At 47.7% G+C, this 24,229-nt stretch overlaps 2 protein-coding genes across 2 annotated transcripts; both read right to left on the bottom strand.

The window, feature by feature from the left end:
* Positions 1-143: 143 nt before the first annotated feature.
* Positions 144-4,225, bottom strand: prpf31 (PRP31 pre-mRNA processing factor 31 homolog (yeast)). The gene is made up of 14 exons (XM_067238080.1): positions 4,112-4,225; positions 3,505-3,720; positions 3,342-3,402; positions 3,165-3,248; positions 2,919-3,016; positions 2,688-2,794; positions 2,393-2,562; positions 2,133-2,290; positions 1,760-1,849; positions 1,513-1,640; positions 1,272-1,344; positions 1,002-1,130; positions 627-725; positions 144-504 (listed from the first exon to the last, which is right to left on the bottom strand). Exons 2-14 carry the CDS (start codon positions 3,718-3,720, stop codon positions 376-378), a joined length of 1,542 nt encoding a protein of 513 aa, XP_067094181.1. The 5' UTR covers positions 4,112-4,225; the 3' UTR covers positions 144-375.
* A 17,906-nt stretch (positions 4,226-22,131) lies between these two features.
* On the bottom strand, positions 22,132-24,140 carry leng1 (leukocyte receptor cluster (LRC) member 1). The gene is made up of 4 exons (XM_067238329.1): positions 23,730-24,140; positions 23,258-23,443; positions 22,705-23,015; positions 22,132-22,540 (listed from the first exon to the last, which is right to left on the bottom strand). The coding sequence occupies exons 1-4, from the start codon at positions 23,859-23,861 to the stop codon at positions 22,327-22,329; spliced, it is 843 nt and encodes a 280-aa protein (XP_067094430.1). The 5' UTR covers positions 23,862-24,140; the 3' UTR covers positions 22,132-22,326.
* Between the last annotated feature and the right edge of the window lie 89 nt (positions 24,141-24,229).

Raw genomic sequence — 24,229 nt, forward strand, 5'->3', positions numbered from 1 at the left:
TTTTAAGGCCTTAAATTTAAAGTTCAGAATTTTAGACTAAGACCCCGCAGGAACCCTGTTAATTCATGCAAGAAACCAAAACATACAAACTTAAGAAAATAGTTACGCCATTTCCATTAATCACCATACATTCAGAGACAAGGTAAGAAGTTGTTTCATTTTATTAAAAATGGAACAAATATGCAAGTTGAACTAAAAATAATTCAAAAACAAATATACAACCTTAAAAAAATATTGTATCAGTTTCAACGATCATCTTACTCATGTCGTGTGTTTAATTTCTAGAGCAGATCTTTCAGACAAGTACTCAATCACCAATGTGTGTGTGTGTGTGTGTGTGTGTGTGTTTGTAGGTTGTTACATAGTGTGCCCTCTTCACATTTTCACTTCGCTCTCTCCTCCCTCCTTCTTGACCTTCAGGAACTCGGCCATGTTGGAAAAGTATTTCTGATTGGCCTCGGCCACCTTCTTCTCTGCTGCCTGTGGGTTGACGATCTCCAGCCCCTGAAGGAGAGAACGCAGGGGTGAGAAGGACGTAACAAACCATGGTGGCCTCCAAAGCTGAGTGGCAGATGATGGTAGGGTGGCGCTGGTGCAGGAAGTGACATCATGGAAAGGGAGGATACCTGGAGAGGAGTGAAGGCCACGCTGGAGCTTGTTCCTGAGGAGCGGTCCCTGACCGTGGACTTCCCGCCGTACGTCATGCTCTGTTTCTGCAGCGTTCTCTGCAAAAACCAAACACAGTTACATTTAGCAGACGCTCTTATCCAGAGCGACTTACAGTAAGTACAGGGACATTCCCCCCAAGGCAAGTAGGGTGAAGTGCCTTGCCCAAGGACACTCATTTTTCACAGCCGAGAATCGAACCGGTAACCTTCAGATTACGAGCCCGACTCCCTAACCGCTCAGCCACCTGACTTCAGTGATGTGTATTGTGTCTTGATGTTCCATGTGTTGTCTGAACCGTCATGGTGTGGTGACAGAGTTTAGGGCTCGTTTACCTGGAGGGACTTGGATATCCTGGCTTTGGTGGCTTCGTTGACCTGGGCCTGTCTGACACGCCCACTCCCACTCTTTCCTAGCTGCCCCAAGCTGAACCCCAGGTCCTCCTGGTACGCATCGTCCTCAATCTGACACGCAGACAAGACAGGGTTTTAAAAATGCTATCTGCATCTCTCAAGACTAAATTACTGGGATCAAGAACAAGCTATACACAACACAGTGTGTATATGCTAGCCATTTTGAAGAGGTAAGGAATCTGTCCTGCTGACCTCTGCGAAGGTCATTCTGTTGGCGTGTTTCCTGATCTCAGTCAGACCTAGGCGCTCCTTCATCTTACGATACCTTCAGAAGTAACAGGACGGAGGAAAGATAATATTTTGTACTTTGTTACGTCCCATCTCTGCATCAGAGAACATACCCTGGCTGTCTGCATCAGAGAACATACCCTGGCTGTCTGCATCAGAGAACATACCCTGGCTGTCAACATGTAAACAGGAAATGACCCCGTACCTTCTGCCTCCCCTCTTCTTCCTCTGGCCATCCAGCGGAGCAGGAAGTGGCTTCACCGTCTTCACAGGTGGAGGCTCTTGCCATTTGTCAAACTTCCTCTCAATCTCCTCCTTCAGATCATAGCCCACCTGCAAGAAATCAGACGTGAGTACCTCACAAGAGGAGTTGCATTCATCCCACTCAATCCTAGAACAGAAACGGGGGTCGATTTGAATCCGCACCCCTCCCATCACCTTCCCGGTCTTACTTTGCCCCCAGAGCTCTCGTGGAAGCTGTCTACTCTGGAAGCCAGGGTGCACTTCGCTGCCACCAGACGAGCCGCTTTCCTCCTCAGGTCCTGTACCAATTAAACAGCCATTAGCCCAACAGCAACTGACCAGCTAGCGACACAGTTCTGGAAGATTCTAAAGGGTTTGGACTAGGGATGCACGTCATTAATCGTGTAACCAACTATACGAATGTTTACTGGTTAATACTGTCGATTAAACAGTATTGCCGATTTAGAAAAGAATAATCAACCTATTTTCTTAGAAAAACATTTTCTTAAAACATTTGTCAACGGTTATCGGTCAAAATGTTTCGTTTTTGTTCTTTAAAATGAGCATGTGAAGAGCATTCACCGGGGGAAGGGACTGTACGACATCGCAGTGGTAGATGTAGCCTGTGTGGGGAAGCAGGGAGGCGCTGCTGAACCCTGACAGAGTCCTCCGCTGGGCCCCCAGGAGCATCAGGTTACAGGCCGGCATCTTAGACAGGTTGGTGAGGCCTCCGGCAATACCTTCCAGCCAGACAGGTGACTAGGGTCAGTGACCTTTATCTACCTTCAATTAGGATTACTGTATAGAATGTCTGGTTAGTTTAACAGGTTTCACTCCCTCACCCATGATTTTGGCGGCAGTTGAGGCTCCAACGATGACGGACAGGTTGGGAGCGATGAAGGACATCCTGGACTCCACGTACTCGTAGATTCTGTGCTTGGATTGGTTGAGCTCCAGAGCCATGTCGCAAGCCTCCTCCAATCGCTTCAGCTCATCGTCGCCCAGCAACGTCCTGCAAACACCACAAGGTTCTGTGTGATTCATCACTGGAAACACCGTATTGTGACAGGAACTAATAACAAGACCGGAAGGACATTGTTGGATCTCAAACACAAACATGACAGTTGGTTGTCGTACCCCTGTGTGGTCGAGGCTGTGACGCTGACCACCATGATGGTGGCGTTGGTCAGGATCTGCTGCAGTGTCTCATTATTCTTGCACTTGTCCAGGTTATTCCCTAATTCCTAAGAAGAACAAACACACACTAGATGTCGACAACAGCAGGCAAAGTAATAAAGCACTTTGTCTTGTATTTAACGGTTATATAGAATTTCTTCAGAGCCTAAGGGAGTAAAAAAGAAAACTCACCTTCACTGCCCGGACGTAATCCAGAGAGTTGGGCACGAGGGACTCGAGCTCTGGAAACCTTTTGGAGTACTTGTCACGGACAAATTTGTGAATGATGTCTGAAACAAAGACGCATGAATGAAAACATATTCCTTAATTTTTTTGGTCTGAAACTTTAGCAATATTGATAAAGCAGTCAGGATTTTAATCAGAATGATTGATAAACTGGTTAACCGGTCAAATATGCTGGTCTAGCACAAAACTCACTGAGTTCGTTGTCGATCTCAACTGTGAGGTTGTTTGCTGCTACAATCAGTCTGTACTCTGGGTCAGACTCCACTGGACCTGTGACTGAAGAACGAGAGAGGGGTCCGTAAACGCCTGGAGCTCCGATGCTTTTAGACGGACAAATACATTATCATAATATAAATATCTAAAATTCACCTTCAGTATTCTTGTTCTGATTCCCCACATATTCTCCAATTTTTTCCATAATCTCTGAAAACTACACACAAGCAAACGTGTTATTTTTTAACCGTATTGTGAAAGCTAATCTACAACAGGGTAAACCAAATTCATGTTGAGACACAAAGTTGCGAAGACAAACCTGTTTGCTGTTACGCAGTTTTGCAATGGATGCCACGCTCTCAGTTCCACTGTAGTCCACCTCCATCTCCTCTGGGATGTCCTGCAGGCCTCCTTCTGCCTCTCGCTCCGCGGCCTCCACGTCACTCTCCCCCTCTTCACCCACTGTGTACAAGCCATCCTCACCCTCATCCCCAGCCTCCTCCAGGTCGGCCAGGAGTTCGTCGGCCAAAGACATCTACAGGGGAAACAGGCGATGCAAGGTTGAGACAATCAACAAAAGAGAAAACAAGCTTGATATATATATATATATATATATATATATATATATATATATATATTTTTTTTTTTTTTTTTTTTACATTGAGGCCACTGATCCAGCTAGTTTTTCATTCGATTCAGAGAAACGGCTAAATAATTACTTCAAAACTGATGTAAATCAACAAGGAAACATCTCAATTCGACATATTTGTCTGTTGTCCATGCACCAACATGCTACTGCTAGACTAAGTAGCTAGCTAAGTAGCTAGCTAGCTATCCAAAAGAACTAAGATACAGCTACAGAAATACAGCAAGATAAATTTGTAAGCAAGATAAACATGATACATTTTCACATTGAGATTGTTTACCTCGCAAGTTTGAACGCCCTGTCCAAACGGGAGATTTTAAACCTATAAACGTAAAGAAAGATCAACGTGTAACTGATTGTTTGTAGCTACTCAACGGTGCGCTTTCGTCTGTGGTCGCAGATTAAATGCGTCATACGGAGGCCAAAAAAGGAATTCTGGGAATTGTTGTAAAAAAAAAATAGGTATTGTGCATAATTATATGCATATTCACAATCTCCGTCTTGTTTGTGTTGAGCTTTCATATCAAGTTTAGTCATAATAGAAAGGTGGTATGATGTGCTATGTCTCTATTCTATCGATGTCTAGTAACAAAGGGGCGGGGGAGGGGAATTTGATTCGTTTTCATCTCGGTCCTTGTTTAAGCCTTCGTTATGGAATTAATAAAGTAGTTTCCCCTTCACACCAAGACAATAGGCATAGCTTACAACAAACAGCGGCAGTTCTCTTTCACAAAATGCCATACTTTGACCGTGTGAATATAGAATAATACAATTTAATATCATACGTTTCACAGTTTTTAAATTGTTTTTTTATTCCCCCAGTTTTATACAGTATCCCACGAAAACCTTTTTTTTTTTTTTAAAGAATACAGGTTTTAAACTGACATTGAAACAAATGAAATTCGACCTTGACTGCATGAAGGATTGTTATTACTAGAAAATAAAAACGAACAGATACATCAACTTATGGAGTTATTTACCAATGAAAGGCTTAAATCTTTTCATGCTAAGCTACATCAATTGTCCTCAAATGAAGAAAAAGAATGACAAGACAACCAATTAATTGACATTTGAAAATAATATAACATAGATACTGTAGATACATTAGAGGACATTGTTTAGTACAGAATGGTAGATATAAAGACATTAAATTATACAAAATACTTTTTGCAATTAATAGGTTTGGGAAAATATCTTGCTTTTATTTGTTATGAAGAAGTGAAATATTAAGAAGGTATTACCTAGATACTTTTCTCCCAAACAATTCTGATAAAAGTAATTGCACAAAAATAAATAAACAATATTTACATTTCATGGAAATCAATTTTAAATAGATAAATCAATAGACAAATAAATAATTGCTAGACATAAGTAGATCTTTTAGAATAAAAAGTAGAAAGAAACATAGCTTGCTTTTACTTTTCGTGCAGTCTAAGAACACATCTAAATTAAACAGCTCTAAAATGTTATTGTATTCACTTGTATGACGATCTTTTTACAAAGGTTTAATGAATACTCTCAAATACAGGAGGTAAGCATATTCTGTCCCTAACTGCTCCTTACAATAATGGCCGACGACGGCGATGAAAATCATTTTTACAAATTGAGAATTTAAATCCAAGCCTTCACAAAGACAAACGATTAAAGAAAGTGCGTCCCTGTACCTTGGTGTAACAGTACAACAGAAAGAAGCAGGAAAGGAGAAGATAAGCTGGTAGTACACAATGAGACTCCCGTTGCATAGCTGTGAAGTCTGTTTCAGATTTTACAACGCTCCAGGCTCCTCCTGTCCTCTAACAAACTTCCTTCGCCGGTCACTACAAATCAACGCCTAAATACAGTTTGCAAAGGGAGGAGCTCAATGACCTAAGGTCGCATACAAAATCCTGTTGCTGGTAAACCCTGGAATGTGTCCAGCTTCTTGAACGGGAGTCTTGTCTTGCCTGATCGATATAAAAATAGTCTCTGAGAATATCTGATGGTCGGCTAACACACTGGCTACTCTCAGAGGGTTCTGGTCTAAGGGTTCCGGAACGCCACGTCACTTTAGGTGTGGGTCGCTGGCAGGGCTCACGGTAAAGCGTGATGATGTCACCGGGTTGGACCCCACAGGAGACCTTGGTTTGATTGACAACTCCTCTTTTCTTTTAGAGTTTTTGCCTTTGCTGTTTGCTCCTGGTGGAAAGACAGGAGACAGATGTAGGTTGGACTGGTAAACACAAACGTAGTACAATAACTTAAAAGAACCTCTGTAGGGCTTCACATAGGACAGACAAACAATGAATCTAGATCTATTAGAGCGAAGAGAGTTGAAGCACGTCTACATAAAAAATAAAAGTAACAGTTAAAAATACTCTATTTCAAATGGAATACTTTTTTTTATCCTTGCAGAGCTTTGAACTGTTCAACTCAAGAGGGCTGTATCATGAAAGCATCTCATTTTGGTGTTGATACATCTCTCTATATCAAAACTCCAGAGGGAATTCTCAGCCCAAACTCTCATTATTCAGTGAAATGGAGCGATCAGTGTGTGAAATGGGGCCTTCTGGAGACCATATCAAAATACGATGGAGAACGCAGCTTAGAGGCTTGCATTGTTGAGCACAAGATTTATGTTCCTACTCAATTCTACATGTCACAGAGTGTGGGGGCTAATTACGGGAGATAAATTTTGGTTGCATATTTACATTTAGTCATTTATCAGGCGCTCTTATCCAGAGCGACTTGCAGTAAGTCAGGGACATTCCCCCCGAGGCAAGTAGGGTGAAGTGCCTTGCCCAAGGGTCATAAACATACCTCCTGTATTTGAGTCATTTTGCACAGCCAGGGAATCGAACCGGCAACCTTCTGATTGGTAGCCCGATTCCCTAACCGCTCAGCCATCTGACCCCTATTAATTTAGAGCCGGGGTGGGAGGAAAACAGAGCTCTCTGTTTCAGTGGGTGGAGGCATATGGTGGGATATTTAATGTTGGTTATCAGGCATGTAGTTTGTTATCACTAAGCATTGAAATGCAAACAACACGTCAGACATAAACACGGTGTCAACTACAAAAAGGTGCATCTCCAGAGGATAAAGTTTCTTTCACACATACGTACCATGTAAGTCAAATTTAGTGCTTTTTCCAGGGGCTGGAGTTGGACTGGCAGGCGCAGAACCACTCAGCTCATTGGTTGGAGTTTCCTGTTCAATTGATACAAAAGACTCCAGTATTAAGGATCCATGTCACAATTATGTTTAGTACATAGAGATATTTTCATGTGAGCACATAATGCGAGAGAGCGTACCTGATCGAAGAGATAGACAGTGACATCATCAAAAAAGGACACGTTGCGTCCCTTGTCTTTGTCTCTGTCCGTCGGCTCCTTCGGAGACTTCAACAGACTCCGCAGGCCCACCCTCTTGTCCACGTCCGTTTCCGTGACGACGATTACCCTCCGAGAGCTTTCATCTTCCTGTTCGTCTTCCTCCTCGTCGTCAAGGTCACTTCCTGTGGACAAGCCCCTCCTTCTCCCACTTCTGTGCCCTAGTACCCCGTCTCCAAACCCTCCTTTGGGACTTGGGGACAGAGGGAGAGCTAGAGCGAGGGGTGGCAAGGCAAGGGACAGGCGAGCTAGCTTGGCTGTAAGAAAAAATGAATTGTTTAGAATAATAAAAAAAAGGAAGTCAGGTTTCTGACAGGCTCATGTGCCTCTTTGTGTGCATTTCAGTAGTTTTTACAACTTGAGGACACACTTTAGGTACCTTTCATTGCTAGGTTTCCCACAGGCTGAGGTGACGTAACCTCAGGCTGTTCGATCACAGTAAACGGTTCATTGGCAGTTCCACCAGAGACGGTCTGGGGCACAGGACTGCACGCTGGCTGCGGCTCCTCCATCCTGTTGCACAGAACATGTTTACAAAGGTGCATTGGGATTTTACATTTACATTTAGTCATTTAGCAGACGCTCTTATCCAGAGCGACTTACAGTAAGTACATTCTCCCCGAGGCAAGTAGGGTGAAGTGCCTTGCCCAAGGACACAACGTAATTTTGCACGGCCGGGAATCGAACTGGCAACCTTCAGATTACTAGCCCGCTTCCCTCACCGCTCAGCCACCTGACGGCCCATTTTTTTAAGGGACCCACTACACTAAATATCCCGCAAATTTTTCATCACAGCGGATGATTTCTATTTAAATGGCAGTCATACCTCTCAGGGGTTTTCCTGTCATTTCCAGTCACTGGGTCTTCGCTGGCTTCTGTGGTGTTGTCTCCCCAGGGGCGCAGAGTGACAGTGTCGCTCACCGTGGTTCCCCAGAGAACGTTGCTTTTAACATTTTCGCTGAGGGAGAACTGTAGCCTTTCCTCACACACCTGGAGAAAGGTATCGTGAAATTGTCGAGTAGTGTCAATATTTTAAAATACAGAAAAAAAACGGTGTAATCGAGTCGAAGCCCGTGCTCATATTTACCTGCATCATGAGGCCGTTCTTCGTGGGCATTTTGGAGAGTGACCCCTGGTCCTTGGAGTCAGGAGAATGGCATGGCGAACGGGATGATGGGCTTTGTAGTTCGTTCCTGTCGTCCTGTGGTGATCGTTCTGACCCGGTGTGAGAGTCTTGCAGCAGAGAGGCTGCTACAATCAGTCTGTACTCTGGGTCTGACTCCACTGGACCTGAGACTGAAGAACGAGAGAGGGGTCCGTAAACGCCTGGAGCTCCGATGCTTTCATACCGACAAATACATTATCGTAATATAAATATCTAAAATTCACCTTCAGTATTCTTGTTCTGATTCCCCGCATCTTCTGGCAGCTCATCTGAGCTCTGAGAGACGCCATCAACATCCTCCCTCAGTTCGAGCTTCCTGTTCCCCTCTGCCATCGAGGTTTCACAGGCCGTCTCACCTTTAACCCCTACCCCAGCAGCTCTAGTCTTCTTCTCAGGTGTCTTCTTCTTCATGGACCCCAGCATTTCCAGGTTCCCCAGGAAGAGGTCCTCCTCGTCCCCGGATATGCAGCAAAGCTGCTCCAGTTTCTCAAAATCCTCCAGGGCTTCTTCGTCCAGATCCTTCCACTCTGAGATCAACAATTCAGGGATGGAGTTGAGGGAGTGCTGGGGGAAAGACGGGAGGGCGGTGGTGGGTTTTTGCAACGGTTTGTTTCGGTAATTTCCGTCCACTGTGGCGGAAGCGAGGCAAGTCTCATTCTGTCTGTCGTCTGGGAGAGACGGGAGCATTGGACGCACAGGTGAAAGGTCAAAGTTGGCTGAGATACCTCTACTATGAGTAGTGGTGGGGGTTAACTCCTGAAGGGTTGGTTTTGAGGCATTAGGGTGACTTGAGGGTGTGTAGAAGTCTTTTTCTGAGCTGTTAAAAAAGTCGTCCAGATTCATGGGATCGATGTCCTCCATCTCTACAACAGAAGGTGGTGGACTGGGAAAAGAGTCATCCAAACTTTCTAATCGGTCGTCTTGGACGTCGAGGTCTACACTTGGAGGGGGGCTTGGAAAGTCGACAGAGCTAAAGTTGTCTACCAGTGGGTACGACTGTCCGATCTCCTCTTGTATCATGGGGCAGTTATCGTTGGGAAAAGAGAGAGGAACAGACGGAAAAGATACATCCCTTAAATCCTCGCCTGCATTTTCAAAACCAATAATCTGTTCCCTCCCTTGCCGACCAATCACGTCGCTCCATTCAGCTTCAATGTGTATGCTTGGGTCCATGTCTTCTAGGTCTGGCAGGAGGTCTACTGGAGGTTCTTCGGTGATGCAGACAGCTATATTTGAGTGTATGTTTTCCGATGTATCTGTGTTATGGTTCTGTGAATCCACACCCTGTTCCTCGAGCAGGGGTTCGGTGAGGTGATTCTGTGGCCATCTATTGAAGTTCTGATTCTCCCCGTTCTCAGGGGAGTCTTTTTGTGAAGACACCACAGGCGCTTGATCAGAACTGCCCGTTTCTGTGAGTGACATTAAATGTTCCCGTCCTTGTGCCGAGGACTCCTGCTCTGGGGTCTCTAGATTCTCCACCTCAACCTCCAACAGATCAACTTCAAGATCCCCTTCGAGATCCTCAACTTCTTCCGGATTCTCAATGTTTTCCTCCTGCTGAACCTCCACGGCCCGGCAAACCTCTTGGACGTCGATGCTTTCAGAAGGACGGTGTGCGGGCAGGTGTTGCTGCGGAGGCTCCTCCTGGAGCTCAGAGAGGCCAGGCCGCCCCTGCGCCTCGTGGTTCTGCGCCTCGTTGTTCTGCGCCTCGTGGTTCTCCATGTTCTCGGCGCCGTGGAGGACGTCTGGATGAGGCTCGCTCCCCGCCAGCTCATCGTTCTCATCGGCCTCCCACAACTCCTTCCTCACCGCCGACCCCTCCCTCTCCTCCCAGGCCTTCTTCCCAAACCCCGAGAAGAACTCCGATCCCAGCTCGGCCTCGGGGTTCCTGTTCTCCGAAGATGCCCACTGGTCGTTCTCGGCCGGCCACAGGTGGAGGTCTCCCTGCTGGAAGCGATGGCAGTCGAATTCGCCTCTCACGGCTCCTCCGTCCCCCCTCTCGTCCTCCTCCAGCCTCCTCTCGTCCTCCTCCAGGGTGTTCCACAGCTCTTTCGCTTTCAGCTCCAGGTCCTCTCTGTCTGGTGAAGTTTCGGGAGACCCCTCCGCACCCTCAGGACTCTCTGCCTCGGCTCCTCCCCCTGCCACGCCCCTTTGAGGAGACTTGTCCTTCATGGCAGCGCACAGCTCTCCGGCGGCTAACTGTTTCTCCGTCTCCGACTTGGCCTTGGCCTTGTCGTCCTGGCCCTCGTCAGAGTAACACAGGTTCCTCAGGCCCAGCTCGTTCGCGTCGGCGCGCTGGATCTCCAAGCCCTGCATCTCCTCATGTCCTCTGGACCCCTCGACGCCACCATCGGCCCAAAACGAACGGGTGAGACTGCTCTCTCCATCCTCTTGGACTTCCCCGTTGTTAGGTGTCACAGCTGTGGGGAGGTCACCAGCGAGTTTGGCGTCGCTGGTTTGTATACCGTAAAACCGAGACAACCTGGATTCTCTGCTGTCGTTGTCATAGTGAGATGGTGTCGGAGGTTCTATATTCTCATGCACAGAGTGATGTCGAGTCAGTGCTGCTAGATCCTCTGCTTGTTTGGAACCAAATAATTCCCCTTCTTTAAGACCTGATATGCAATCATCTGGCTGATTGTCTGGTATTGATTTCACACTATCTGCCTCAGAGATGTTATTTGTAAGTACTAAGTCTTTTTCCTCTGCATCCTCAAATCTCACGCTGTTCGACTGCACATGAGAAACAATGTTGTCTGTATAATGATGACCTATTTGAGCACCATCACTGTAAGGGTACCCTTTCAGTGTCTCATTATCTAAATTAGAGAACATCTTAGCAATAAACTCAACGCTCCCCTTGGTCTGAGGATCTTCAGACTGTAAACCTGACTTCACCAACATCTTAGCTGTAGACTCACTGTTCTCCTCCTGGAAAACACCCGAATCCTCCCTCTGATCGAACTCTAACCCCGTCAAACCTTTCCCTTCTGTATTGGAATCGTCATTGAGCCCTTCGTCACCAACGTGAGCAGTGTGCACATTTGTTTTGACCGTGGAGTCAGAGATGACCTGGCTCTTCTTAAAGGGGCTCTTTCCCCCCGGCTCCACCTCTTCCTCCACCTCCGTCTTCTCCTCTATCCCTGTCAACGTCCCTCTCTCTCCTCCCCGTCCGCTGGTCGGTCTGGACGCGTTTGGCCCATCACCGCTCCTCCTGTTAAGCCCCTCCCCCTCCCAGTCGCTGTCAGAGAAGTAGGCGGAGTCTCGATGAGGGGTGTCACTCCCCAGGGCTCTCCACCCTCCTGGCCCTCCTCCCCCCACCCAGGGGTCGCCAGGCGTGAGGCAGTCAGCTGAGCTAGAGGTCAGGGGGGAGAGCGCTGAGTCCGTGGGGGTGACGGTGGAGAGAGAGACGTCAGGTGACGGGTCCCAGTCGGGGGTGGTCGGGGTGGCGGCAGGCTCGGCGGGTACCGCAGGGTCGCCGGGGCCGGTGGCGTCTGACGCCTCTGTTCTTGATTGGTGAGAAACATCAGCAACTTCGTTCTGTGTCTGATGCTCCGTCCCTGTGACGATGACCTCACTGTCACCTGTCATCGTCTCAAAGGTGCTGTGCACTCCTGTAATCTGACTCTCTGTATCGACTGTGCTACTGGCTGGTTTTCTATCGGAGAGCACGTTCTCAGGGTCTTCAGTGCTGCTCTGCTGGGACGGAGGCTTGGCCAGAGATTGCCTAAAGAGCTCCCTGGGTCTCGGGTCCTCCCTGGCAGGTAAGGCCGGACAGTCGGACTCCTCTGCTGGTGTTGGAGCAGTCGTTTGATTAAGCAGGAGGCCGTTTTTCGGCATGATCTCTGACAACACAAAGTCCCCGTGCTGGGACTGGGTCACTGAGCCGGAGGAGTCGTTGACCTTCGACCCCACAGACCCCGAGTCAGTGGAGCCTTGACCTTCCGGTAGAACGGTCTGTTTATTGGAGCCTATGTGCAGGACTGGGACCTCTGGTCGGAGAGTTACCTTGATCTCGCTTTTCTTGGCGCGCTTGGTCACCTGTGCGTAAATGGCCTCCGTTTGCGTGTCGTCTTTGCCTCTGCTCGACGCTCGTACCGAACTCTCCGACTGGAAGCGGATGGTCTGGGAGGAACCGGGGTCTATGCATATGGACTCGTACTCAGGGGTCACGGGCGTGGACGCGTGAGATGCCTCGCCCTGTTTGTTGGAGGAAGCTGCGTTCTGTCTGGATATGATCTCTGTCAGAAAGGTCTCTGCTGACTGGATCTCCTTCAGGAACTCCTCTCTGGTCATCTCTGGCTTCTGCGGCTCTTTCCCAGGCTCGGTCTCGTCCCTCCCAATGGTGATCTCGGTCAGGAGGGACCTGGATCTCCTCATGCCCTTGGAGTAGGCCTCCTCTGCCTCCGCATAGGAGGGGAGTCCCGGGGCGCAGACGTAAGGACGTGACCTGGAGCCTGGAGGGTGGAGGTATTTCACCGGGTCTCTATCGGGATCTCCCTTCCTGTCTGTGCTCATCTTGCCCGTGTTGATCTCTGTGAGGAACAGGTCCCTTTGGAAGGGTCCTCTGGTGCCGTTCTTCTCCTCGTCCGTCCTGGAGCTGTGTCCCTCGGAGACCCAGGACTGTCCTGAAGAGCCCAGCTCAGTCACCAACGACCGGGACCTGCGCATCCCTCCCGTCTGGAGGAAGTTGCCTGACCTCCCTCTGTCTCTCTTCTCCTGTCTCTCCTTGTCATCTCCCCAGGAGGTCCTGCCTTCCTCTGTCTTGGCCTCGGTCGACTCTGCGACGCTGGAGACCTCCGTCAGAAACAGATGCAGGGGGGACTTACGAGCTGTGGCCACCAGCTCGGCCTGCAGCTCCGCGTCCTCTCTCCAGATGGTGGGCAGGATGGTGGCGAGGCGGGACTGGGTCCTCTTCATTCCCCGGGAAAAGAGCTCTGCTGTGGCCGGGTCGGAGTCCTCTGACAGGCTGGAGTGTGTGACGGTGGTCCCTCCTCCTCCACTGGGTTTCTCCGGGGACATGAAGGGGGAGTCGTCCTCATCTGAGTAGGTGGGACTCGACGAGGAGTGCCTCTCCATACTGGGGTGGATGGACTGAGGGCGGGAGATGTTGGTGTACACGGGGCGTAGGACGTTGACGCGGCGTACGGGGGAGTCAAAGTCTTTAGGACGGGAACGGGAACGGGAACGGGAGTTCTCCTTGGAGCTGTGCAGGGAGGCCGTGCGTCTCACCCCTCCTTGTCTCTCAGAGTAGTCACAGGATAGCGGATCTCTCTGGGAATGTGTCTGCGTCATGCTGTACCTGGAGTAGCTGTCTGCTGAGTTGTAGCTGGGGTAGGGGCCTTGCTGAGTTTTGTAGTGGGGAGGCAGAGGGGGAGGGCACATTTGAGGAGGGGGGTAAATGGGATGGCTTGAGGGGGGCAGGGAAGGGGAGAGAGACGGGGAGGGGGGCATGGTCTGGCGGGGGCGTTGGAACCCCAGGTGCTCAAAGCTGGACGGGGGGCAGCTGCCCAGGTGATAGGGGTCTGTCTCCACCTTGCCCCCCACAGAGCTGGGGTAGTGGCCTAAGCTTAGCCCTCTGTGGTGGTAGCCCAGAGGAGGTGCAGGGAGGGGGCGGGAGTGGAGGTGGTTGCCTGACGACATGGAAAGGGAGCGAGGCTTGGGAGGGAGGAGCGGGGCTTTGGAGCCCGCGGTCCTCCCTCCCCCTCCCGACGATCCTTTCTCCCCCTCTCCGTTCTGCTGCTCCTCGTCCTCGTCCCCCAAGTCCACCACGGAGAAGTCGGTCACCCTGCTGGAGGTGTCCTTGAACTCCGCCACGCCCGTGTTTTGCACCAGCAGCTGGACCTCGCTGGATCGAACCGTCTGGATGCTTTTGCCTCCTCTGTACCCTTCCTCGGAACTGAAGGGAACGCGCTCCTTCCCCAGCAAGCCACTGCAGATCTCCACCAGCTCCAGGTCTCCGGGGCACATGGAGCCTGAGCGGTCTTTCCCTGTGAGCGTCGGGGACTTGTCCTGTGGGGTGTGCTCCTCTAACCGGATGTAGTACTCGCTGGCGAGGGAAGGGCTGCGGGCGCTAATGACCGGGACCACAGTGGGCGTGTCCAGGGACTGTCTGTGGGAGGAGTTAGACGCCAGGATGGGCTGGGGAGGCGGAAGTGGTTTGTAGCCCCGCCTCCCGTGAGCCTTCTCCCAGAAGTATTCGAAATTCAGCCCCTTGCTTGTTTCCGTGACAGTCAGGATGTCGTCGAGTTCCGACGAGGACGGGGTGATGCAGTTCCCCACAGGGTCCAGCAGGGGGTACGAGTGGTCTCGCTCGTCCCTCCCGTACTCCCTCTCTCGCAGACGTTCGCTGGCGGCAACCTGGAAGGCTGGTGGACGGAGAGAATCCCAGCGTCTCTCAAAGGACTCCTCGCTCTCCCCTCTCCTTCCCCGGCCCTCTTCGTACTCCTCGTCCTCGTCCTCCTCCCCCATGCTCCTCCTGGGCATCCCCCGCTCGGCGGCCAGGAGGGAGGACAGGAGGAGGAACACCTCCGCAACGGAAGGCCGCTGGGACGAAGGGAGCCAGCAGGATTGCATGATTTCATACCTAACGAAGATAAGATCAAACTTTATTGTCCCGAAGGAAATTCGTCTTAGACGCATACAGCACAGTATCTGCTTTTTAAATACAAGTGAAATAATTCATACATACAGTTCACACACAACCTGTCATAAGTAAGGAAAAAGAGATACAAAGGGAAGGGAGGAGCCACTGTTATCTTATATACACTGTACATCTCTAGACGTGATAGTATAACAGGATCTGATAACGGCAGCAGAGACTGAGCACTGACCAGTAGTCTGTGTGGGAGAGTTTGAGTCGGGGCTGTGCCAGGGTGATCTGCTTCTCCCTGATGACGAAGGTCAACACCTCCTCATCGCTCAGGTGCCTGTGGGGCTGAGCGCCAAACTCAAACAGCTCCCAGATCACCACCCCAAGAGACCTGGAGGGAGAGAGAGGGAACGAGAGACAGAGAGAGAGGGAGAGAGAGGGAGAGAGAGAGAAAATCAGCGGGTGAGAGAGATAAAGAGAGAGAATCATACAGTCTGATCGGTTTGAATCAAACAACATGGTGGCAGATATCTGATGTATTCATCGTCACAACACCGATAAGAAGACGTTAGTAACCACAACCTCCCTCGTCCTCCTGATTGGTCGTGTTCTCGTACGTACCACACGTTGCTGATCTTGGTCTGGTCGGTGACGATCAGAGAACCCCGGTACTCCTCCAGCAGCTCTGGGGCGATCCAGCGCAGGGGGATCCACAGCTTGTCGGGGGTCAGGTAATAGTCATCCTACACACACACACGCACGCACACACACACGCACACACACAGGTAGGAGATAGGAGTTAGTAAGCAAGCGGAGTGGGCAAGTAAAGACTACACACCCACACACGCCCACACACACAGAAACGCACACATTAACTCGCACAAACACAGCGATAATCTACCTTGTAGTGGTTGTGAGACAAGCCGTAGTCTCCTATCCTGACGGTGAGGTCTGATGTGAGAAGACAGTTCCTCAGGGCCAAATCACTGCGGAGGGGAACACGACATGGCCTCTGGGTTACACAGTGATACGAGGCAGGCGCGTCACGGATCTTACGAACACCAGCGTGGGGAGAGACGGTCTAACGAAGTCTAAGGTGAGGGCTGGATGTGGCCTAGAAGAGGGGCAGACCTGTGGATGTAGTTGTTCTCGTGGAGGTGCAGCAGTCCGGAGGTGATCTCGAACGCCATGCGCTGCAGGGTCAGTAGGTCCCGGGTCAGGAGGTCAGGGGTCATCCCATCCGACTTCCGCTGGGCTCTCAGGTACCTCTTCAGGTCACCCTGGGGACACAAACCATTTAACAGTTACTTATCACTTGGAATGCCCAAACAAGTCTTGCGAAAAGGAAACATCCAAAAGGTACATTAACCGCATTCGTACTACGGTTTCTGTAGTAAAAATGCCCTCTGCTAAGTGTTTTCCTCAAAGATGGTAGGGGAATTAATAATGAGCTGGCAGACTGTGCACTTGTGGAAGGATGCAAGGATAACCCTAGACACAGACGTGAAAAAGAGAGAGTGTATTTCTATGACTGAATGTGTTTCCACATTCACTTGCAATGGATGCTGTGTTGTGCTTGTAGCTCCATGGTGAGTAATTGATCTGTTTGGGTCATTGATCTGCCCTTATTGGTTTTTCTTGTCTTAATCAGAGACTGATTAAGACGGGGATGAAAACAAACAAAGACAGGTTTGAAGATTCAAATTACCCTGGAAGAAAAAAAAATATACAAAAAAATAATAATTCTAGATGCTACTAACAAGGCACAAGGCGAGAAATAGCTACAACATTTTCAAAGCACTGTCCTTATCCTCCACAAATTGTGGCACACGCCAACTCATCCCATAATAGTTGGCCTCGGGTGTCTCCTCACCAGCTGACAGAACTCCATGACGAGGAGGAACGGAAGGCTCTCACTGCACTGGCCCAAACACTGCAGAATGTTAGGGTGCTGGAGGCTCCTGAAGGCATAGAGAGGGAGAGAGAGAAAGAGAGAGGGAGAGAGAGTCATCGAGTGAGAGAGGTAGTGAGAGGGGTAGAGACAGAGAGAGAGGGAGGGAGAGAGAGTCATCGAGTGAGAGGTAGTGAGAGAGGTAGAGAGAGGTAGAGAGAGAGAGAGAGAGAGAGAGAGAGAGAGAGAGAGAGAGAGAGAGAGAAGGAGTTAGAAAAACAGAAAGACAACACATGGCTGCACTTGCTGGTGTGTTTACTTGTCAGTGGGCGTATTTGTGATAGGAAGATAAAAGATATAGTGAAAAGTGCGTATCAGTGAAGGGAAAAATAGAATAGAAAAAAAGTGAATATTAAAAGACAAAGAACCGGCAGACATGCCAGGGCCTAATTCCAATCTAAGTTGAGCAAAATAAATAGGTCACTCCAGTATTCACACACCATGTTAAATGCCTTTAATTGACAACAATCTAAATCTGCTACCCGCTAATAATAATAACTGTATGTGGATTTAAATGGCCAGTTCCTCTGACCTGTATGGCTCAGACTCTGCCAGGAAGTTCCTCTGCTCTAGAGGGCTGGCACTGACCCGCAACTCCTTCACCACAGCCTGGGAGGAGCTGCAGTCACACAGGACCTCTGCTAGGATCACCTGGGACAGAGGGAGGGAGGGACAGAGGGAGGGAGGGAGGGAGGGAGGGAGGGAGGGAGGGAGGGAGGGAGGGAGGGAGGGAGGGAGGGAGGGAGGGAGGGAGGGAGGGAGGGAGGGAGGGAGGGAGGGAGGGAGGGAGGGAGGGAGGGAGGGAGGGAGGGAGGGAGGGAGGGAGAAAAAGATACAGAGAGAGAGAGAGAAAGAGAGAGAAAGAGAGAGACACTGGTGACTCATGCAAGCTGGTACAAAGCCAACTTTATATATAAGCTGAGACCATCTCAAGGAAGATTTAAGATGAGATGAGAGGAGAGATACTTAGAAAACGTTGAGATCCAAACTACACACTGTCAAGTGAGTGTGCCTGGTGTATGAGGAGATTCTCTTACCTTTCCAAACCAGCCATTTCCTATCTCCTGAAGATAGTTGAGAGTGTGCCTTCGGAAGCACTGGGACTTGGAGTCTTAAAAAAGTAGTGGAGAGAGACCGGAGAGGAGAAAATCATTTATGAGTGAATTTGGTAGATCAAGCTTGCTGCCATTCTTTATTCACTTTTCATTGTTACACTGTCTTTAACTATCGCAGTAGGGTGAAATAATTTAAACGTTTACTAGGAGGTCTGTCTGGTGTTAAGTGGCTGGGAAGACAGAAAGGAGAAGGCATACCTGAGGCGTCATGCAGGGCAGTACAGGTGGGCCTGGCTCTGAGAGGCAGGGTGTAGACCTCCGGGAGGGAGGGGCAGGAAGACAGGCTGTCTTCCTGCACAGGGCTGGAACCTCCTGAACACTCCTCCCCCTCTGCATTGTCAAACTCCTGATTGGTCAAGGGTAACCGAGGTAAAAACAAGTAAAAAAAACTGTCAAAGCTACTTCATTTGCAAACATTGAGGATTCTCTATCATTCATTTACCAACAGCAACAACGACAAAAAAGATTCATGCAGATTCAAGATTCAGCTTGTAACCGAATCCCTCTCTAGACATGCATGACTCGTGACTATAATAGAATATAAACAAGACGGGTGAATAGGTCGCTTACATGATGTAGACTTACATTGAATCCCACTCCTCCTCTCTTGCAGCACAGGCAGGTGAGCAGAAGAAGAACAAAAGAAACAAGCCCCGAGCAAGAGATGAGAATGACGACGTAGGGCGGAGGAGAGAGGGAGGCTGCCCTGGACTGAGACACTGTGGAGGACACAGAGAGGAGACATAGGGAGGAAGAGACGGGATGTTATTCAGCCTCATAGGTCATTCCTGAGGGGCACACACTGTTGTTAAGTATACATGTGGGTCAGTGAATGAGCAGGTGAGTGGGTAAAGACAGATTTCATTGAGCTGGAAGAAGGTTACATATTTAGTTACATGTTTAGGGGATTGTCTGAGGAAGACACGATTGGGTCATTGAGATGGTGGAGAGAGGTTTGGAACAGAACAGAGGACCCCAATGGACAACTTGCATTGGGGATTTGGGGAAAGCAGGAAAATAAATCAAGTGTGTAGGGAACCATCATCTGAGTCAATAAAAGAAAGGAGAGGTCAAAGTTCAAACTGGGAGAGCCTACCATCCAGTTAGGAAAGAGCGGGAGGGGAGGGGGAAATATCAAAGATAGCATTCCTTTCAAGAAACACAGTTAAAAAGCAGGGGAAGGAATTGGAGTTGCCATTAAAAAGTGAGAACGCCAATTGGGAAGGGCTGGAAAATTGGAAAAGAATCACTCAAACCAGGAAGGTCGACTACTGACTAAGGTTGACTAGGGATGGGGTTGGGTCGTTCTTTAATATTTGTACCTCAACTTGGTCGATTGTGAGAAGCGAACCATCTGCGAAACAGAGAAGGAGTAAGGCAAGGGAGTTAAAAACCCTTTGTAACACTGTCACAGAACCTTTCTTCATTCCTTCACATCCTAAAACCTAAACAATTACATATTAAACAGCAGAAATATCTAATTATGTTAAGAAAATCCATGAGCTTTTCCTCAGAGGATTCATGCTGTCACTGATCCCATCTGCCAGGGGGATGAGAGACCCTTGCAAAATCATTATTTTGATACCTACTGTCCTGTAACAACCAATCAAACTTAATTTCCCCTGAATCTCTGGTACCAAAGAAAAAAAAAGAGGTACAAAAATGGCAGTTGGAGATATGTGTCCACCACACATAACATTACAATTACATATTCATTTCAAATCGATATATTATTAGCAGTTGGGATTTATTCAAAACTGTGAATCCCTCAGTTGCTCCATCTGTTTCAGGCGCTGGTGTGAAGATACATTACTTTTCTACTAATAGTCTAAATACAACACCATTGATGTTTGTTTTCACAGATTATTGTGCAGGCCAAGTGTGATTAACAGTCCTGCCAGAGACACTGCCAATGCCTCTAACTGCAGATGTTGTAAAGCTGATCTCGAATAGGCATTTCAGGTCATTGATGGATTGGTCACCAGCCAAATGACCTCAACAAAGATAGCTGGTCTGGGGTGATAAATCCTTGCCTATAGATCCAGTATAATAATATGGGTATTTATAATACCCTGATAAACACTACAAATGACCAAATGCATTAGCTGAAGCAACAGTCATAACAGGTAAGGTGTTAAAATCATACGGATTTTAGACTAATGACAATTTCCTTGTCTCACTGTCAACTGCATGTTAGGGATGGATATATAAATCCAACACAAAATATATTAAAATCCAAAACAAATCGATCCACATTCGTCTGTTATCGAAAATATGCATGCCATCCTCAGTTAAATAGATAAATGCAAAATTATTGGGCAATTCTATTCTCTCATCTACCCCTAGACAGATGTCCAGACAGACTGCATAAAAACAGGACCATAACAGAGGCCTACACCACCCGTTCCTGTGCCAACATCTCTTATCAAAACAATACACAACACAATGACTTCACACACAAACAGGACAATATACAATAATGCCAAATGATGTGAGGCAAAAAACACTCTAAAATCCCAACGCTACCCGCTCTCATTTGCTCTATTCTGCGGTTGCTATTGCAGCGCATTCTAATGAAGACAATACATGGTATAAATATAAATATACATACTATAATTTATCTAACATAATATATTGGCGGTTTCCTGTGCTATTGGAATGACTGTGCCATACCAGCTAGCTTCCATAAACAGGGCCGATCAGACAAGCAACACACTTTCCCTCATAATGAACAAGATTGTATTGTGGCCATTGTTTACATTGACCTCCACGGTAATCGCTATCACACGCTTATGTCTGCAAGAAAGGGGAAATATTTTTACATTAATAGGCTGTGCCAGTGAGATTGTGTATTTCCCCACGTATTCATAATGTTCAATACACCCCCATCTACCTCCCCCTTAGCTTCCCTTCTTTATCCAGCATCACTGGCATTATTGCGTCCAACCGTCACCACTCACCTTCTCTCTGCGGGGCTCCAAGGGCTCTCTCTGGGTTGAAGTACGACATCATCCCCGCTAGCACTATCATCCAGCAGTGTCGTCGCATCGTCGCGGGATCCACGGCACAACCATTCGAGCGATGCTTTCTGTATTCTCCCTCTCTTCGCTACAGTCTACAGTATATGGTCTCCTTATCTTGTGCGGTCTCTCCTCCTAATAAAGAACGTTGTTGTTGTGCTCCCGGTTCCCGTTTGATCCTCCTAATCCGCAATTAAACACGGTGTGAGGGACGCTCTATTGTACGTCCCGTCTGTCCAGTCAACCCAAACGACCACTCACCGCGAACCCAGTTAATTTTGCTGTCCGTTTGCCAAAACGGCGACAAAAACAACGAAAAACTCCACCGAGGTCAAAATCATCCGCTATTTTCCCTTGTGTGTCTTTCTTCTCTCACCGACACTGTGCGCTTCTATTTTCTGCTGTTAAATCTTGACTACGTCAGACACAACTGAGCTTGCATGATCATGGTTAGCTGGTGATTTGTGCAAATTCTAATATGTGCGTCTACAAGGATTGTGCGTCTGTCTAGCTCGCGCTGTCTCACAGATTTGTGAATTTCATGCGATGACAATACCTAATTTCACAACTATCCCGAAATTGCGTTTATTATTGCCTGGAAACAAGATACACAATTGTTTTCTTTGAGACAGGTCAATACAGGATTCTAGAATGTATAAAATGTTATTGGTTTGCAGTGGACTAATATATTCCGTTTGCTTGCTGATTTAGTTTTTTGGCTAATTGCATAATAGTTGGAAGATTGCTTAAAATCACTGCTCTTCAGTATAATTAACAATTCAACAAAAATAACGATGCTTTCCACGTTTTTTGAAATTACACTATTTCAAAAAGGTAAAAGGGTAAGACTATTGCAATGCTTTTTTGCCTGGTTAATTATGTTGGAAACCAAGCTGTTATAACTTACAATGTCAAACAGTCACAATTATAATTTTGCCCGCTGACTTGACCTTTTCTGGTCTCCAGAACTGATAGAGTTTTCAAGACAAGGCAGTAATGAACACTAAAGAGAATTGGAAAAATCATAAACAGAGGTTATCAAGTGCACACACATTACCATTCATTTCCTAAATATAAACTCCAGACAGAACGTATATATTTTTCTTTTAATCAACAGTCACCCTTGATAAACGCATAAAATAAATAAGAATGTGGCTTGAAATGGATGTCATCTTTATCAAAGACGCATCTCCAGGAGAAATCAACAAACCACCATCTGAACCACCTCCATGCCCATGTGGTCGATCTGTAGTAATTGCTTTATTTACAAAGTATGTCTAGGTGACTTCAGAACAAGCCATCTCTCCAGCTGTCTCGATCTCTCCTCTGACGCTTACGGGCTAACTCCGGGAAGAAGCCGCTGTTGTAGGGCCTGTCCCTCTCCTCTACCTCCTTCTCCTTCTCCTTCCCCCCTCCGTTCTTCTGATCCAGCAGAGCCTTGGCTCTTCTCTTCTCCTCCGCCTCCCTCTGCAACCGCTCCGCTCGCAAGCGTTCGATAGAGCTGGGACAGAAAGGGATGTTAGCGTTAAAGACGTTTCTGTTGAAGAATCGACATTTGTATTTGAGACTGATGTACTGGCAGGTAGTCATATGACATACTGGATAATAGCGTCCATTATATCTGTTAAGATTGTTGTAAAAAAAAAAAACGAGATGGTTTCTCACCTCTCTCCACCACTTATCTTCTCCCCTCTGTCCCTTTTTTCTTTCCTTTTGTGTTCTTTTCTACCCTGTTTTGCCAAAGCCTTCTTCATGTCTTTCAAAGGATCCAAAAGGTCCTTTAGTCTCTTGTCTCTCTTCTCCTTCTCCTCCTCACTCAACGCTGGTTTCTTCCCCTTGTCCTTTTCATTCTTCTCTTTCACGTCCTTCTTCGCCTCTTCTTTCTCCTGGCCAGTCTTCATGTACCACGGTGTCACCTCCGTCCCCGGTTGTGGACCCAGAGAGACCAGCAGACCGATGGCTCTTTCCTGACGCTCCTAAACGCAGAGGAGGAAGAGATTGGCAAAGGGTTGTTCCATAAGGGATGGTCAGGTTGGAATATTGAGTAGCACCAAATTCTGCACCATTTAGATGCTATATAATGTTAACATACAGAATTTTTTTTGCATATGGAGTATGAAGACACAATGAAACAGTAAGCTGTGTGTGTAAAAGCACATATTTCAACAGAGATTACAAAAAGTAAACACTGTCTAAGAAACAGAAGCAGGGCTGTCACCGTTTCATCCTTCTTGTCTTTAAGATAGTCCTCGTTTCCTTTCTTCTCAGCTGAATCCTCGAGAGGAAACAGATTTAGGTGCTCGATCACTTCTCTTCCAGCATCTGATTTTTCTCCCTGATCTTTCCATCCGTCTGTCTGTTGAAGGGAAGCTCTAGACTTCTGTCTGAGATACTGTGTCCGTGCCTGCAAGGAAAAGAGAGAGTAACGACAAATCCGTAAAAGCCACGTATTCAACTTTCAAAAATGAAGGATTAGCACACAAATAGTTGATTGACAGGATCACTGCTGAAACTCAAACTCTTAAGTTATCTTCCTATTCATTAACAAATAAATTCAATATATATATATAGATAGAGAAATTGACAGACGAAAGCATATTACAATCAAACATCGACATGCGTAGGTTGCTGGCAGTCTTTGCTACGGGCCTACATTTTCGAGGCTGACCAACGTTGATATGGTTGTTTACCTCCTGCTCTGCACGCTCCACTCGTCTTTGGACCTCGCGTTCCTCATCTGCAGCTTGCGCCTCGTCCTTCCGAACGCGCGCGATGTTATCTTTGTTTCGTACATGCCAGCTCTTTTTTGGGAGGATGTTCATTTTTCAAAAAGATAAGATGGTATGGTATAGATAGATTCCTGCGTGAAAACACGCACACCTCGCAAACTATTTCTCCTCTTGCCAGGAATACCTCACGCTAGTCAGCTTGTTATTTAGCTAGCCCGATGCTAGCTTGGTTCAGTACATCCAGTTGCCTTATTCAATTCTTATCGCAAAGCTGTTCATACCGCAGATGTCCAACTGGGTCGTTAAGCAGTGAAGTACTGATGTTTCCTCCAACCGAATACGTCGGAGAAAACAAGAAATACATGACAAGCTAGACAGACTTAACTCTGAAAAACCACCAGCTATTGCTGTTGTTTGAAGCTAGCCTCAATCACATTTCCGGTTGATTTCTTCCAAATATT

Source organism: Osmerus mordax, chromosome 6 (assembly GCF_038355195.1).
Source record: "Osmerus mordax isolate fOsmMor3 chromosome 6, fOsmMor3.pri, whole genome shotgun sequence".
In the NCBI taxonomy this organism is placed as follows: domain Eukaryota; kingdom Metazoa; phylum Chordata; class Actinopteri; order Osmeriformes; family Osmeridae; genus Osmerus; species Osmerus mordax.

What these genes read in the sequence shown, in the direction of transcription:
- prpf31 (XM_067238080.1), bottom strand. Translation starts at nt 3,720, where the DNA reads ATGTCTTTGGCCGACGAACTCCTGGCCGACCTGGAGGAGGCTGGGGAT. An exon ending in TGAGATCGACAACGAACTCA is followed by an intron (nt 3,017 to 3,164) that starts GTGAGTTTTGTG and finishes TCTTTGTTTCAG; the next exon opens with ACATCATTCACAAATTTGTC. An exon ending in ATTACGTCCGGGCAGTGAAG is followed by an intron (nt 2,795 to 2,918) that starts GTGAGTTTTCTT and finishes TGTTCTTCTTAG; the next exon opens with GAATTAGGGAATAACCTGGA.
- leng1 (XM_067238329.1), bottom strand. Translation starts at nt 23,861, where the DNA reads ATGAACATCCTCCCAAAAAAGAGCTGGCATGTACGAAACAAAGATAAC. An exon ending in TGGAGCGTGCAGAGCAGGAG is followed by an intron (nt 23,444 to 23,729) that starts GTAAACAACCAT and finishes TTTTCCTTGCAG; the next exon opens with GCACGGACACAGTATCTCAG. An exon ending in AAGACAAGAAGGATGAAACG is followed by an intron (nt 23,016 to 23,257) that starts GTGACAGCCCTG and finishes CTCTGCGTTTAG; the next exon opens with GAGCGTCAGGAAAGAGCCAT.